The 15,925-nt window shown below is 33.8% G+C and overlaps 2 protein-coding genes and 1 long non-coding RNA gene across 3 annotated transcripts; 1 reads left to right on the top strand and 2 right to left on the bottom strand.

Moving 5' to 3' along the window:
• Positions 1 to 162: 162 nt before the first annotated feature.
• On the bottom strand, positions 163 to 3,190 carry LOC108457288 (uncharacterized). Its single transcript, XR_008270844.1, has 3 exons — positions 3,054 to 3,190; positions 2,117 to 2,202; positions 163 to 288 (listed from the first exon to the last, which is right to left on the bottom strand). It is a non-coding gene; the product is annotated as an uncharacterized LOC108457288 (long non-coding RNA).
• Positions 465 to 3,934, top strand: LOC108457286 (cytokinin dehydrogenase 1-like). Its single transcript, XM_053018972.1, has 5 exons — positions 465 to 1,834; positions 2,098 to 2,225; positions 2,305 to 2,565; positions 2,662 to 2,924; positions 3,005 to 3,934. The coding sequence occupies exons 1-5, from the start codon at positions 1,171 to 1,173 to the stop codon at positions 3,315 to 3,317; spliced, it is 1,629 nt and encodes a 542-aa protein (XP_052874932.1). The 5' UTR covers positions 465 to 1,170; the 3' UTR covers positions 3,318 to 3,934.
• Positions 3,467 to 7,655, bottom strand: LOC108457287 (uncharacterized). Its single transcript, XM_017756267.2, has 3 exons — positions 7,483 to 7,655; positions 5,852 to 5,933; positions 3,467 to 4,172 (listed from the first exon to the last, which is right to left on the bottom strand). Exons 2-3 carry the CDS (start codon positions 5,880 to 5,882, stop codon positions 3,778 to 3,780), a joined length of 426 nt encoding a protein of 141 aa, XP_017611756.1. The 5' UTR covers positions 5,883 to 5,933; positions 7,483 to 7,655; the 3' UTR covers positions 3,467 to 3,777.
• Positions 7,656 to 15,925: the final 8,270 nt, after the last annotated feature.

Here is a 15,925-nt window from a genome sequence, read left to right on the forward strand (position 1 = left end):
CCCCCAAAAAAAAAAAAAAAAAAACCCAAATAGTAGTATGTTTGGGCACAAAAAGGCAGCATAGCATTATATCATATCAATTATATTATTAAACGGGGAAATGATTTTAGGGATGTCTCTCTGCAGGGATTTAAGACCCCCGCCCCCCAAACCCCAAAATATACTTTTGATAGGTTGAGAGTTGTAGACCACCTTTAGTGTCTCCTAGGGCCATTCATTCTGAACTGGTCAACTTTCCACTCTTCCTCAAGAGTCTGGCAATGGCACCCCCTTCCCGGCCCCTACATACTACAGAGTGAATTTTCCATTAAGAGCAAATTGGCATGAAATGATATGTTGCATATGCTTCCATCAGACTGACAACATATTAAACTTTGAAAATTTTCATGTAGCCTTAGGCAGCCTCTGTTGTAGCAGAGTGTGAGTAAAGGAGCCATGATATACCAAGTTCCCCCCCCCCCCCACCCCAACAAGAATATACCCTCGTGAATTTCATGTGCTTAGGGACCCGCAATGGCCACCTTCCCCAATCCATTCTGACAGCATGAAAACCTAGTAGGGGCCGGACCGTCAATACCGGAAATCTTATTTGTAGAATAGGGCAGACAAGCAGAGTGCATGCATACAAAGAAATACCCAAGTATGGCGTAGTCAATAGAAACAAGATAGGGTTATAATTACAAACCATGGAGCAGAAAGTAGAGACCGTGAACTGTCTTTGTGAAGACAGTTATCATTGGATCTTGTAAAGGGGGGTTGTGAAAGAAAAAGGTGGAGTAAGGTGGAGTATATGCGGTTGCAGTGTATAGACTGGGGAGATTATTACCAGATATGTGCGCAAATCTACACTTCCTTTTCTTACTATTTTTAACTCAACTTTTTTTTTAGAAACCAGAATAGAAAGGCAGAAGTTAAACCCCAAAATACAAAGCACACAGACTGTTGGAGTGGCACCACAGAATATGTGACTCTGTTTTGACTATACCGCCCAAACCTTCCCCCTTTAAATTCTCGTCTGCCTTTCGTTTCCTTGGGCTCTTCTACACCTCTCCTTTACATCCACAAGCTCTCTCTCTCTCTATCTCACTCACACAAATACAAATACAAAAAAAAAAAAAAAAGAAAGAAAGAAAGAAGAAGGAAAACAGATACACAACATATTCTCAAGAGATGGGGTCACCAGTTTGTGGCTTTCTCAAACAAAACAACATTATATTCCTTCGATTTTTTGCTATTCTGGTGTTGAGCTGTATCCCTAATAGAACCAACCTCTGTTCTAACCCCTCTTTTGACACCCCAACCATTCCACCTCATTCAAGCTCCTCCAGCATTCCCTCCTCTTTGAAAACACTTACTCTGGATGGCTACTTCAGTTTTGAGAACCTCAAACATGCCGCAAAAGACTTCGGTAACATATGCCACTACCTCCCCATAGCAGTTCTACACCCAAAATCAGTTTCTGATATTTCTTCCACAATTAAACACATCCTGTATATGAGTTCAGTAACAAAGTTAACAGTAGCAGCTAGAGGCCGTGGTCACTCCCTACAAGGTCAGGCACAAGCCTACCAAGGTGTGGTTATCAATATGGAATCACTTGATCGACCAAGCATGTATATTGAAAACGGTGAGGTGCCTTATGTGGATGTTTCGGGCGGTGAGTTATGGATAAACATCCTGCATGAGACTCTTAAATATGGACTTTCACCAAAGTCTTGGACAGACTACCTTCACCTAACTGTAGGAGGTACTTTATCAAATGCCGGAATAAGTGGTCAAGCATTTCGGCATGGACCCCAGATTAATAACGTTTACCAACTAGAGGTTGTGACAGGTACGTTTAAGGAAATAACTTTTTTTGAACTCCTACAGAATTTTTTACAGGGTTGGCTGAAGTAACAGCTTAGTCATTTCGTGGAAAAGGCATGGTAAGGTAGTTAGTTCATTTTATTTTAGGCGAAATGACATATGGAACCTGTCAGAGCAGGTTCCAGCAAAATTTAAATCAAACAGTAGAAGGAACATGCGGTTTTCAATAAAATAATGAACTCAAGTAATATGGAAAAAATGGAATCTAACTTGGGGATTTGAATGCAGGAAGAGGAGAAGTAGTTACCTGTTCAGATAAGGAGAATGCTGATCTTTTTTATGGTGTTCTTGGAGGACTAGGGCAATTTGGCATCATCACCCGGGCTCGAATATCTCTTGTACCAGCAAAAAAGATGGTAAGGAAATAAAACTTTTTTTCTTGACTGCAGTTCTCAAAGGCACTGAACCTCAAACATGATTTATCATTGTTGACAGGTGAAATGGATCAGGGTTCTTTACTCTGAATTCTCTACATTTTCCAATGACCAAGAGCATTTAATATCATCCAATAATTCATTCGACTACATCGAAGGGTTCGTTATGATAAACAGAACTGGTCTCCTCAACAACTGGAGATCTTCCTTCAATCCCAAAGACCCAATTCAAGCTAGCCAATTCAGTTCAGATGGGAAAATACTTTACTGTCTAGAAATGGTCAAATACTTCAACCCAGAGAAGATAGATGTTTTGAACCAGGTAAAACTCTAATAAGCATATTCAAGCAACCCCCCAAAAAAAAAAACACATGTTTAATTGATAGAATGGAACTAACTAGTACAGTACATATTGTAGGATATTGAGAAGTTGTTGTCCGAATTAAACTATATCCCATCCACACTCTTTCTATCTGAAGTTTCTTATGTGGAATTCCTCGATAGAGTGCACTTGTCTGAGATAAAACTCAGATCAAAAGGATTATGGGAAGTTCCTCATCCATGGCTGAATCTTCTTATACCCAAAAGCAGAATTTTTGACTTTGCTGAAGGGGTCTTTGGTAATATTGTGAAAGACAACAATAATGGTCCTATCCTCATTTACCCAGTCAACAAGGCCAAGTACATTTTCAATATATATAATTGTTATTTGCAATTCCTAGATGCCAAACTCTCAACCTGGCATATCATCTAAATCGCAGGTGGAACAACAGAACATCCATGGTTACCCCAGAGGAAGATATAATTTACCTGGTGGCATTCCTATCATCCGCACTCCCCGGAACTGATGGCCTAGAACACATTATGACCCAAAACCAACATATTCTTGATTTCTGTGCCAAAGCACAGCTTGGGGCAAAGCAATATTTGCCCCATTACCACACCCAAGATGAGTGGCGAGCTCATTTTGGTACTCAGTGGGAAACTTTTGTACAGAGAAAATCTGCATATGACCCTTTAGCGATCCTTGCTCCTGGACAAAGAATCTTCCAAAAGGCAATATCAATCACATAACAAGGCCTTATGCTGATGCCATATATTAAACAGAGAGAACTAATGTCATACAGAGTGGTCTGCCTAGACCTATAAGTTATGGCCAATGAAAATTTCCCCTTGTTATTCAGCACCAACAATACTCCTAAGAACAATAGGAAAGCAGTAGATTATTAGACAATTTTGTTTATAAATAGAAATATTCAGCAATCACAAAATTGCCTTGTACAAAGAACTTATAACATAGCCTCACAAGGGCATTTTAAGCATGTTATAAAGAGTCTTACATATTGTCCTGATATAAATCATGCATAAGGAGTGGCATCTTCCCTTCCTTCAAAATATGGGATAATGCTATCATAAACAACTCCCTAAAAGGCAAATCCAAACATCTGAGTCTATTGCGTGAAAATGAAAAGATGACGCAAGAAAGAAAATACCAGAATTTTTGAACCAACAACCCACTTATGTAGTAAAGAAACTAGAGCTTCTCCCTTTCTGATGCTTCTCTCCAGCCAAGACCTGGTCTGTGAATGTCTCCCTGAGGTTCTTCATAGTCTCTGGCATCACGAATTGAAGCTTCAAAGTCGGTTGAATCACTTGCAACAGGAAGAAAACTACCAATATCATCCCTAGCTCCAAAGCCCCCAGCTCGAATAACATCGTCAGTTGTTAGAGAAACCTCCATGTTTGCTTCTCCAGAGGTTTCCATATATTCCGAAGTTTCACCATTTCTTCCCTCACCTTTCCATGCAATCACATTATCATGCACATCATTTGTTGGAGACTTTGGCACCACTTTAGAAGCATCTTCCCCAGAAACCTTAGATTTAGAGGATTCAATTGGTTCATCCCTTGTTCTGTGTTCATCTTTTTCTGTAAAATACAAGCATCAAGAAACAATAACTTAATAAAAGATGCAAGCATCATCACGAAATGCATTCAAATTGGAAATGGAATAAGAAAAGTCTGACTTCATTGATCAGGTTAATAATTCAAAAAAACTTGTTAAGAACTTCATCCGTGAAAGTAAAAAGACAATGTCATCAAGTTCTTTCAATGACCCAACTAAAACCTCTGCACTAGATGAACTGGAATAATCATAGCTGCTCATGAATTAAAATAGCATGTAAAAATCAAGACAAATAGCAATAATATTTTATGAATAACAGTATCAATTACACCTTCGTGGAAAAATTTTGCCCTTGTAGTAGCATAGTGTAGATAACTTCAAATTTCTTAGCAAATTATAGTAAGCTAATTTCGAACTCTTATGCAGCCAACCAAACACAGCCTCTCTCAAAGGCATTTTTCCATTGCATGACCAACAATGTATTTTCTCAGACAACAAGCAAAACCCAGTAAAAAACAATCAAGTCACACCCCTTTCAACTAAATTGCAGTACACATCAACCCAGTATGTTATGCCATCTAACTATAACTTCAAAAATTATTCCTCAAGCTGATCTATGCAAGTAATGGTGGTGGCACTTGATAAATAAGAAGGCTTCTAGATTTAGGCTCAAACTCTCTTGTGACTACAAATAAATGTAATTTGAAACAATCTAGTCATGCCTTTCTGAACTCAATTGCAATATACATCCATCCATAGCATACTGTTTCTATACCAATAGGGTCAAAAATGCTTTAAAACCTGATTTGTATTAGGAAATGATGGTGGAAATTGAAAATAGTAGTGCTCCAACATGTATATGTAAATACTCAACCCCTTAACTTCCAAAACCATCACTAATAAGTTTTGAAGTTGAGCAGTTTTCTCTACTTTGAGTTACCTCTGAATGAAAGTTTAAGTCGTAGCTCATTTAGCACCAGCCTTCCCTTAATAATAATGTCCCTTAGCAACTGTAGCAATAGGGAAACACAGATGCTATAAACCCATAATGGCATTACTCTCACTAAAGGTGACTGCCATCATTGGGAGGTAAAATGCTTTCACTACAATTGTAGGTAAGGTAGTGATATATCAATAATTCTATATATTAGTAATGACTCAGTCCATATTTTCATGATCCCACTTTTATTTTCTGTGGTTTGTGTTGTATTAATTTATTGAGAAAACACCATCATGGGAGAACACAAGGTGGGATGTGGAAGCTCTCTGTACATGTTATAATCTAAAGATTTGCTTCTACATAAGTGCTTTTCATTTACATCCAATAATTTAATATGGCAGCACTTGGAGAGGAAAACTATATTTCCTATCAACACCTCAGAAGTATAACTCCTCTCTCCAGGAAAAGGTGCACATAAAACAATACACTATAGGATACTTGAAAAAAATTCTGGGTGGATAGCAAGGGAGAGTTGGCACCTTAAAGTCATCCCTGAAATGTTTTATAGGTTTAACCTCCTAAGGTCGTGGATCTAGTTCCTCCTCGAGGCTTTTACTTCAACTATGGGGAACTTTAGTAAGAACTTGACAAAACACTGTGAAGACTTGCTTCATAGAGTAGAAATTTTCCAGGGTTGTGGAGCATTGCAAAACATGTTAGCCAAGGGAAATACTGAATTCCAGGTAAAACATGTGAAGGTACCATGTGCGACTTTAATTGATTCATGCTCCATCCTGGTATGCAATTTTGTGCAAATTGGACAGTACAGAATAGTGTTTCTTTTCTGCAAAACAGAGCAAATGGAATTGAACAACAATGATGTAAGATGTAGAAAATATAGCTTACATGGCATGAATGTAACGTAATTGCATGGCATCGAAAAGAATCTTTAGACAATTGACATTAAAATTTTACAAGCAGAGGAAGTAAAAGCTGAGAATCAGGTAAAACTTATCCCTTGACCCACTGTATCTCTCTCTCTCTTGCTCTCTCTGGTGGCATAACTAAACCTTCTGCTACACAGGGCTTAATGACAAGGTTTGACTGTCTGGATCTGGCAAAGTAAGTCTAAAGATTGTTTTGAAGGCTCATTAATAAAAATAACTGCTTCAAGAACAGTAGGAGATATATAAAATCTAAGTGCATATGGAGCATGTCAATGATAGTGCACATAAAGAGACTATACTATTTCAGTAAATAAAAGATCATTTGGCAACTAAGCTGATAAAAATTAAAAACTGAACCAATTATCATGTAGTTAACGAAAAGAATTCCACCATGAATCAAATTTGTAACAATAACAAAATAGTCAACAGCGAAGGGTGAATGATTACTTTTGCTGAAAATAAAAGGTAAGTGTACCAGATTATAAAACTGAGACTTAAAGAATTCATTAAACGTTCTCAAGAACAACTATAGATGGGAAAAGGATGCATGTCATTGGCAGTTAAGAGATGAGCCTCTAACTAAAATAAGGGAAAAAGTTACAAAATGCAACAATTGAAATTTTGAAAAGGAGAACTCGTGAATATGCTGATATTTTGCCTACGAATCTATAGGTGCACTTATATTCATATAGCACACAACCTCGAAATATTAAGATAAATATTTGCGCAAAAGAGTGGAACGAATATAGGAAAAGGGATCTATTAAAATATTGCAGATCTTGGACTAATTTTGCAATAAGCAACACTTAGAATTGTTCATTAAATGCTACATTGTTTCACTAATCCAAGAATATCCATAGAACCCAACTAGGTCCAGGTATAAAAATCAGTTAGAGAACAAATGGTATTCAGTAATACAAATTACAAAAGTGTAGCCATTCGTTCCACTTGAACATATTCAACTCTTGCCCTGCTATCTTCATTCCAATATAGATTCTTTTTTATTTTCCCCTTTTCTTTCACCTTATTGTTATCCCTCTATCAGTTACTCGTAAATACTAATTTACTGACTTCCTATAACAGAGACTACTATCACCCTTTTCTGAAATGAAATTAATAAACTTTTCAGTTTTAACAGAAATTATCTTAATAAGAAAATACTTTCCTTGTTCATTTCCAGTAGTATTCAATGTCTATAACAAGCTTATTGGCGAGTGTTATTGAATTTCTAAATTCTAAACCTGGCCTCAGTGTCCTGAATGCCTAAGATGCTAAACAACAAAAAGAGCAAAATCCCATTGTTATTCAACCCTTCAATTCCTGTAAAATTCCCGATTCACAGTCCAAAAAAAAAAAAAAGTCTTGAATGTCAAAGCAAAACATAAAAGAATAAAAACAAAGTCCAGAAACATAAAATGATAAACAGAAAAGGTGGAAAGTGGCAACCTGACTCTGAGAGAAGAGAACTTTGAGAAGGAAGTTGCGTTTACTTTGCCGCCTTTAGTTTTGGGTTAGCTCGGTTTTTTATTCTCTTTTTTTTTTTTTTTTACATTTTCTGTCCTTTAACAAAATTTCCAGCCCATTTATTTCTTATTTTTCTTTCTCATTATAATTTTCATTTTCAATTGGGTTAAATACTCGTATGACTCCCATCCACTAATTTTGTACTTTTTATGATATTTACCTATTTAGGAACTTGAGATTGTAACATATGGCCATAATGATGTAACCATGATATCATCATTTGATAATTTAAAATTTTGTATAAAAATAAGTATGATTTATTCGCTTATTTGTCTCCCTAATTGTATAAAAAAATTATTTTAGTATTCATTTAATTTTAGTTTCTTTTAGTATTTAAATTTGTACCGTTCATCAACTCATTTCAAAATAAATAAATAAAATTAACATATATTAACTTTCTTGAAGTGGCATACATAGAATTATCATGTCAATAATTAATTAATTTTTAAATTTTAAAATTTAGAAAAATTATAAAATTACTTTTAAAAATAATTAATTACTAACGTGGCATATCGTGGATTACCACATAAATTTCACGTCAACGAAATTAATTTTTACATTTATTTTAGAATAATTTGACAAATAATACAAAAAGAAACTAAAACTAAATAAAAATTAAAATTATTTTATTTTATAAAATTTGAGAGTGAAATAAATCATTATGAAAAAATAAAATATTTTTTTCAATTCTAAAAATTTGATCATATGTGAGTAAATAATAAAAAAATCTAAAGAAATTAATGGTTCTAAACTCAAAATCTTTGAAAAGGCCGAAAAAAATGCAATGGAATTATTATCTTATCCTTCCCCATTTTTTTCTTTTTTAATTTGGTTTTAAGCACGGTGCAAACTCTTCCGAAATATACTCCAAATTATATGTTTTAGAAAGTAAACATCATCCGATTATACTACCAGCACTTAATTATTAATTTTTATTTAATCATTTAATTTTTCAATATTAATAAAATTTGTCACTTTTGTTCAATTTCTGAAAATTTAAAAATATATTTATAAAAACTTAATTCTAGTATTCCAATCTCAACTATAATTTGTTAATATATTTATATATTTGTTCTTGTTGTTATGGGTTTTGATTAATATTCTGAAAGTTCTTTTAAGCAAAGATTATTGTTATATTTTAGATTATTGTTAGTAACTAATTTAGTATATTGTTATATGTTATCGTTAATTGTTATTAGATATATGTTGCAACAAGATATTTGTAACAAGTGGAACTATCATTAATGGAATATATTTGGTTGATTAATCATCTATTTAATGAACTAAGTTGTAACAATATATTTGTAATCTGTATTACAAATAAACTAAGTTCCCTCGCTAGTGTTTTTTGGAATATTAGGACAGTTACTGCGGTTATGACATTCGTTTTTATAGAATCTGCAACACTTACATTGAAATTCCTCTCTAATGGATTCAAGATTATTTAAGACGCCTCTTTGGATTTTGCGTAGCAATGGATTCGGTAATAGCTCTTTCATTATTTGGAATATTAGGCCAATGTGCAATGTTTTATTGCCCTTCTAACTCCTATTCTCTACAACTTGTAAACTTTGACAACATAGTCCATTGGATCAACGTGATACAAAGAAGCTTCTAGAACTGCACATGCATATAGGAATTCAAGAAATTGAAATCTTCCATAGTCACACCATCTCTAGTCCAGATGTACAAGGTATGATGCCATTGGGACTCCCTCGTGTGAGTTTACCAATTCAAAAACTATGAAGGTCTTATCCATCTTAATGAATCCATGAACCAATATCTAGTTTGACTTTATACGATTTCCCTTCATACTTCTGTTAACATTTCACACCACGTGTGATTATCGTTCAACGTTGTCTAGATCATTTTCCCTGTTGTGGCAAAAAGAGTATCTGTCTTGTAGTAAGTCTCATTCACCAAACCATTTATAAGAAGAAGATGTGTTTCTTTCAAAACAGAGTTAATAGCCTTGACAAGGTTTATTATCATGTGACTATAGTGTCATCCTCAATTGAAATATTGAGCCCACTAGTCAAGCTCTATTTGAGCCAAACATAGTCTGGTTCCCTTGTGATATGAACATAAAGTCACTAACCTCTCTTAAAAGTGAGGTCTTACAAGTTCATTACCTATCACACAACTAAAAGTAATATGTTATTAGATGAAACCTGTAACAGCCCGGCTTAGACCCTAGTCGAAACAGTAATTTCGAAACCACAAATCTGAGTCAGAAAAATATTTTAATATTATATTCCGTGCTTAAAGTATGTGAATTGATATGTGTGAAATTTCCGTATGAAAATTTCATCGTTTGAGTACCGATTTGTGAAAAAGGACTTAATCGCGTAAAATGAAAAAGTGGCATTCTATTTGATAAAGTGCTGAATTGATGTGTCTTTTTAAATATGAGGTCCTTAAGATGTAAATGGACAATTGGATTAATGGATGGACACAATTACCTACTATAGTCAAATTTTTAATGTTATGAAATAAGGTTAAAATAGTAATTAATATGTTAATATGTATTATAATAAAGAAAACAAAATAAAAGCATGCAAAAACACCTTGTGCAGCCGAATATTGAAGAAGAAAGAAAAACCATTTTAGGTTTTAAGCATTTGACACTTTGAAGATCAATTAGGTATGTGATTTTTAATCCGTTTTTGATAATTTCTACGTTTTTGTAATCGTTGCTTTGTATTATATCAAGCCCATGCCTTAATTTCAGAATTTGATGATGATTTTGAGTTATGCCATTGTTGATTTTGTGAGTTTTGAAATGTTAATTGATGAAATATGGAAGCTTGATGATAGATAAATATGTTTTGTATTTGAATTTTTGATGAATTTGAGTAATTTGAGATAAATTGTAAATTTTATAAATTGAGGGGTAAAAATGTAAAATAAATGAAAGAAATGGACTGCTAGGGACCTTAGTGAAATTTGGCTAAGCATGGGTGTGGTCAAATTTTGAATATTTTGTGTTTTGTGAAATAGGGACTAAATTGTGAAAAATATGAAATGTCAGGGGAAAAAATGTAATTAGCCTATTTATGTGTTTTTGGATGAATTTGATTGATTATATGATTAAATAAGTCAAATTTGTATTGAATTAGATCAAGAAATGAGGAAATCGGATTTGGATCGAGGAAAGTCGAAAATTATTGAATAGTTGTTTCGGTCCGTTTGTGTTAGTACGAGGTAAATTCATAAGTAAATAAATGTTGTTAAATTGAAATGTATGTGCATTATATGTGCTGAATTGAGTTGTAAAGAAATATATATATATGTGTGTGTGTGTGTGATACCGAATTGAATCGAGCTTTGGAGAAACTGTTCCGATCATGGATTGTTCGAATAGGTGAAATTGAGAAAGTTCTGATAATGTGACAATGTCTGAAAAGCCCCGTACAAACTATAGGAATTGTTAGGGTACGTACGTCATGACATAGGATTACGATATGTGTTCTCGTGTAAGACCACATCTGGGATGTTGGCATCGATTTATGATTTACGTGTAAGACCATGTCTGGGACATTGGCATCGTATATGATTTCGTGTAAGACTCTGTCTGGGACAGTGGAATCGATATTTAGTTACATGTAAGACCACGTCTGGGACGTTGGCATTTTACGAGCTTATGAGTTATCCGAGTATCATTATTGATTCCAAATAGTTAAACGGGCATTCCGAAAAATGAATAACCATGTGAAATTGTATCCGATTCAGGTACGTGTGATTTGATATAAAATTCAGAAATGACAGGTGAGTATGTATCATATGATCATATGTGAAATATATGACAACGAATGATATGAATGTATATAAATGAATGATGTGTTATATATGTTAGTTATATGAAATTGTGGTTCTATGTTTCGGACATGAGATTTATAAAATATGAAACATGGCTTTGATGTATGATTTCTTGGTTTGAAAACTTAAATAGATAATGAAATTAAAATAGTTGGGTTGGCTATATGGTTCATATATGCAAATTTGGTTTATATGAATAAGGGAATTATGGATGTTCGAGTTTGGAAGTGTTTATAAATAAGTTGATATAACCTTATGCATGATTTGTAATAAATGAACATAGTTCGATTGGCGATGTAATAAATATGTGCGAGCTTGACTTATATGATTGAGTTAACGGTTGTTATTCGAATTTGAAAGCATGGTTATGCGTTCATTGATAAATAAGATAAGTGGAGTTATTTAATGTGGTTATATGAATTTACGAGTACAATAAATGTATATGTGATTGAGATTGAATAAATTCAGTTTAGTGATATTGGTTTATAAATATTATTGAAATGATTTATCTACTTATGGCTTACTAAGCTTTCAAAGCTTACTCTGTGTGTTTTTCCTATGTCTATAGAGTTTCAGAGACTTGCTCGAGTTGGAAGTTGTTGGAGACGTCATCACACTATCCGATTATCGCTTCGGTAAATAAAATCTCTAAGTTTTGGTTATATGGCATGTATAGGCTAGTTTTGAGATGGTTCATTTTGATTTTAGTATATATATATCCATGTGAAAAATGGCTTAATTATGATGCTAATATTGTGTATATTTGGTTATGTATTGAACTCATTTTGGGAAGTATGATTCATGGTTTATATGTATAGTATAATTGGTTATATGATTTGGCTTGAGCATTGAGGTGAAATACTGGATGTATTTTCAACTTATGGTTAATATTCCTATAGGGAAAATGATGAGTATAACATTGATTATGCATTAGTTATTTGAATACGGTTTGAAAAGGCAATTAATGTAATATGTTTAAAGATATATATATATATGGCCAAGTGAAATAGTCATTTTGGTATGTTCATAGTTGGGAATTTGGTAATGTTTAGCATGTGATCTTAATATGCTTTGATATAAAGAATGAGTATGAAATTGGTTGATGATATTATAGATTGATTGATACATGTTTGGAGTTGAATTTAGCTGAAAATTTTGCATATATGATGCTTGATTTTGGAATTCTAAGGAAGACCCAAATGGATGGCATATTGGCCTTGTAAATGGCTTATTTTTGTCCACCCGGGCAGAGACACGGGTGTCTGTCTCTACCGTATTGCTCGAGGGTCATTTTGAAATAAGCCTGGGCAGACCACACGGTCGTGCACACACGAGAGTGTGCCAAGCTGTATGCTCAAGTCAGTTTCAACCACGGGCTAAACATATGGGCGTGTCTTGTGGCCGTGTAGACAAGTCAATATATATTCCCTGTTTTGCCATGGCCTAGACACATGGGCATGTCAAATGCCGTGTAAGGCACACGGCCTATTTACACGGACGTGTGACCTTTGTAACTTAGAAAATTTGTTAAGTTTCGGAAAAATCTTATATGTGTTCATTTTAGTCCCGACCTCTTCCTAATGTATGTTTATGGTTTTATTGACTTAAGAAAGGGACTTGATGTTGATGTTTATGTTTGACTATGATATGATGATGCATGACTTTTGATTGTGAAATGACTGCGAAATGTTTCGATATGTTTGGTAATGCCTCTTAACCCTAGTCCGGCGATGGATACGGGTTAGGGGTATGGTGTTACAAAACTTATACCACATGAATACATTTATACCCCCAAACATAAGAAATAAATCATACCCGCGTTAACGACTTATGCCAAATCATGTTCTTAAACTCCTTCATAAAGTTCACTGTGATATGTTGGATACAAAAAACACAGTAAGCATACGGAGGAATCCATCCATTCTCTTCACATTCTATGTCAGCAAGTATGATGGAGGCTTCATCAGAATTGAGGCATATGTTGTCCTTTTTCACGATGTACTTGATACATGCACGTAAGGAGTGAAATTTATTAAAGTCAATTCAACTAAGCTACTAATTTTCAAATTTGGAAGATCAGTTGACTTGCGACTAATTTTTTTATGGGATTCAGGCATTTATGGGCTGAGATATCTGCATAACGTTTGAAGAGCTATCACTTAGCTTCGAAACACATTTTTAATCACTTAAATTCGAGTTCAAAAGCTCAAATTATGACTATTTTACTGATGACTGTGTGAGTAGAATCTTTGGACAGGATTATTATGGGAAATTATGAGTTTCAAGCTTTAATTCGAGTTTAAATCATATTGGTTTCGATTTATAGGCTTAATTGATAAAATTGATTCATTCATTAATAAAATTTTCAATTGTAGGAGTTAATTTCTTTCATGCAAGATTGTTTTCTTGTGATTTTTAGAAGTGGTTTTTTCTTTTCAAATTTTTTCAAGGAGTTTTGAGAATTCATTCTTAATCCTTCAAATTGCCAAGGATTATTTCTTGGAGGGTTGATTAGAACCATTAATTGAATTTGTTAAGGTTTCAGTTGGACAACTATGTTTTATTCATATCTATCGGTTTATTCGATCCGTTTTTCACTTTTAATTTTTCATTTATTTATTTATTGTTTTGAATATTTATTCTTTGTACTTAGATTTCTTCTTTTAGTTGTTTTTGTTTTCTTTATTTTCCTAAATTTATTTGGCTTCTTCTTTTCAGGTCAGATCTGAATCCCCTCGTGTCAAATAACTTGAACACGATATTAGTTCATTGTCCCTATCAATACTGCCATAAATTCCTTAATAAAATCTCCATACTTCAGTGGGTTCTTCCTTAGCAATGGCAAAGGCAAGTAAAACAACTTTTCGATCTCTATTTTGTGGTATTGCCAGGAGAAATATGTGTTTATGTTTCTTGTAAAGCCACATATCATCAATTTGGATAATGTGTTTAAAATATAGAAACCCTTTGACTCAAATATCCAAAAAATGCGATTGAAAATTCTCTTACCCTAGGCTAGTCAATTGCTTTCATATGCAAACAGTGTCTTTAGCTCAATTATTATGCCAAATACTCATTGTTGCAATGTTGTCGACAAACTCAACAACTTCTTATACGTGTTATCCCAATCTTCAAGCATCTTCATAGTGCCTTTTGCTTTGCTTTTCATGCTTTAGCATATGATACTTAGTATCCATATTGGTTACAAATATTTGCGATTAACAATGGAGTTGGAGCCATTAGATTTGTTTCCACTGGTGGTAATATTGCTTTGGCTATCATGTCTGAGCTTAATTTATGATAATCTTGGGATATCATTGGAACCATGCAAGTGTGAGAACCGTAGTATTTGATTATCTCCTATAGTTGTTTCCTTTTTAGAAATGAGGCTCGTACCCTCCACATGCATCATTCGTTGAATTTTACACATGATGCAACAAAGTTTACACTTGTATATACATCAACTTTGTAATCTATGAATGCCTTAACATTGTACTTTTTGAATGGCTAAATACAACAACCTCTTTCATTGGAAACTAGGTACCAATAACCAATTTCCCTAGATATGTAGCGGTTGAAGTGGTATAACCTAGAGGTTACTTGGGAAATTTAAGTCTTTTCACCCTGTTAAAGTTAACTTAGAGCATACGAGTTAAATGTTGATATTCCAAAATATCCTGTACAACATCATTGACATGTGCAGGTTCTTGGTCTCAAAATTGACATTTCTAAAGTTATCAGTGAATTCTCTAAACAACAAGTTGTTGATATTCTTATATATGATTGGTTTTAGTTGGGAATGGAGTATTATAGTAGAAGTTGATGACACCTCATATGGATTTGAAGCACCACCAAATTTGGATTTTGGAAACTACAATCAAAATATCCTGATTGCATTCCCGTTTGAGTGCATTCACTAGAGATAAAAATAGTTTCCAATAGCGGTACAAAACTATTAATCAACTTGTATGTCGGGTCTGGTGTCCCAATTTGCAAATCCACTACATGAGTCATTTGTGACATCGATACAAGGGTCCTAGACGAGCTTGGAATATTTACCCCTTATGTCCTTCAATGCTGTTGAGCTCAACATACAACTTAACTTTTCCACTACCATTTGACTCATGAAGTGTAACCATTTGCTGTAAATCATCATCATCCACGACATGAATTACAGATATCCTATTAGATTGTCACATGTAATAACTATATGCCTCAACAACCAAATTAGAGCTCTAATTTTTTTTACCAAATTTGCATTTCATCTACACTAACGTGATTTCATTTCTAAACGTCATGTTAATCAAACTTTCAGACTCAAAATTACACCGTTATCTATACTATGAATCTAGCCATTACAATTCACCACAACATAAAACATATTACTCATTTTGTATAGAATCGCTCTGTATAATATCAATATAAAATAAAATAATTAATGAATATATAACCAGTAAAGCAGTAATATTATCCTTGTTAATGTAATATATTTAACAAGAACATTAACATTTTCATATTAAAATAAAACCTATGCTTAATAGATTTT

The sequence above is a fragment of the Gossypium arboreum genome, chromosome 9, assembly GCF_025698485.1.
Source record: "Gossypium arboreum isolate Shixiya-1 chromosome 9, ASM2569848v2, whole genome shotgun sequence".
Taxonomy (NCBI): Eukaryota; Viridiplantae; Streptophyta; class Magnoliopsida; order Malvales; family Malvaceae; genus Gossypium; species Gossypium arboreum.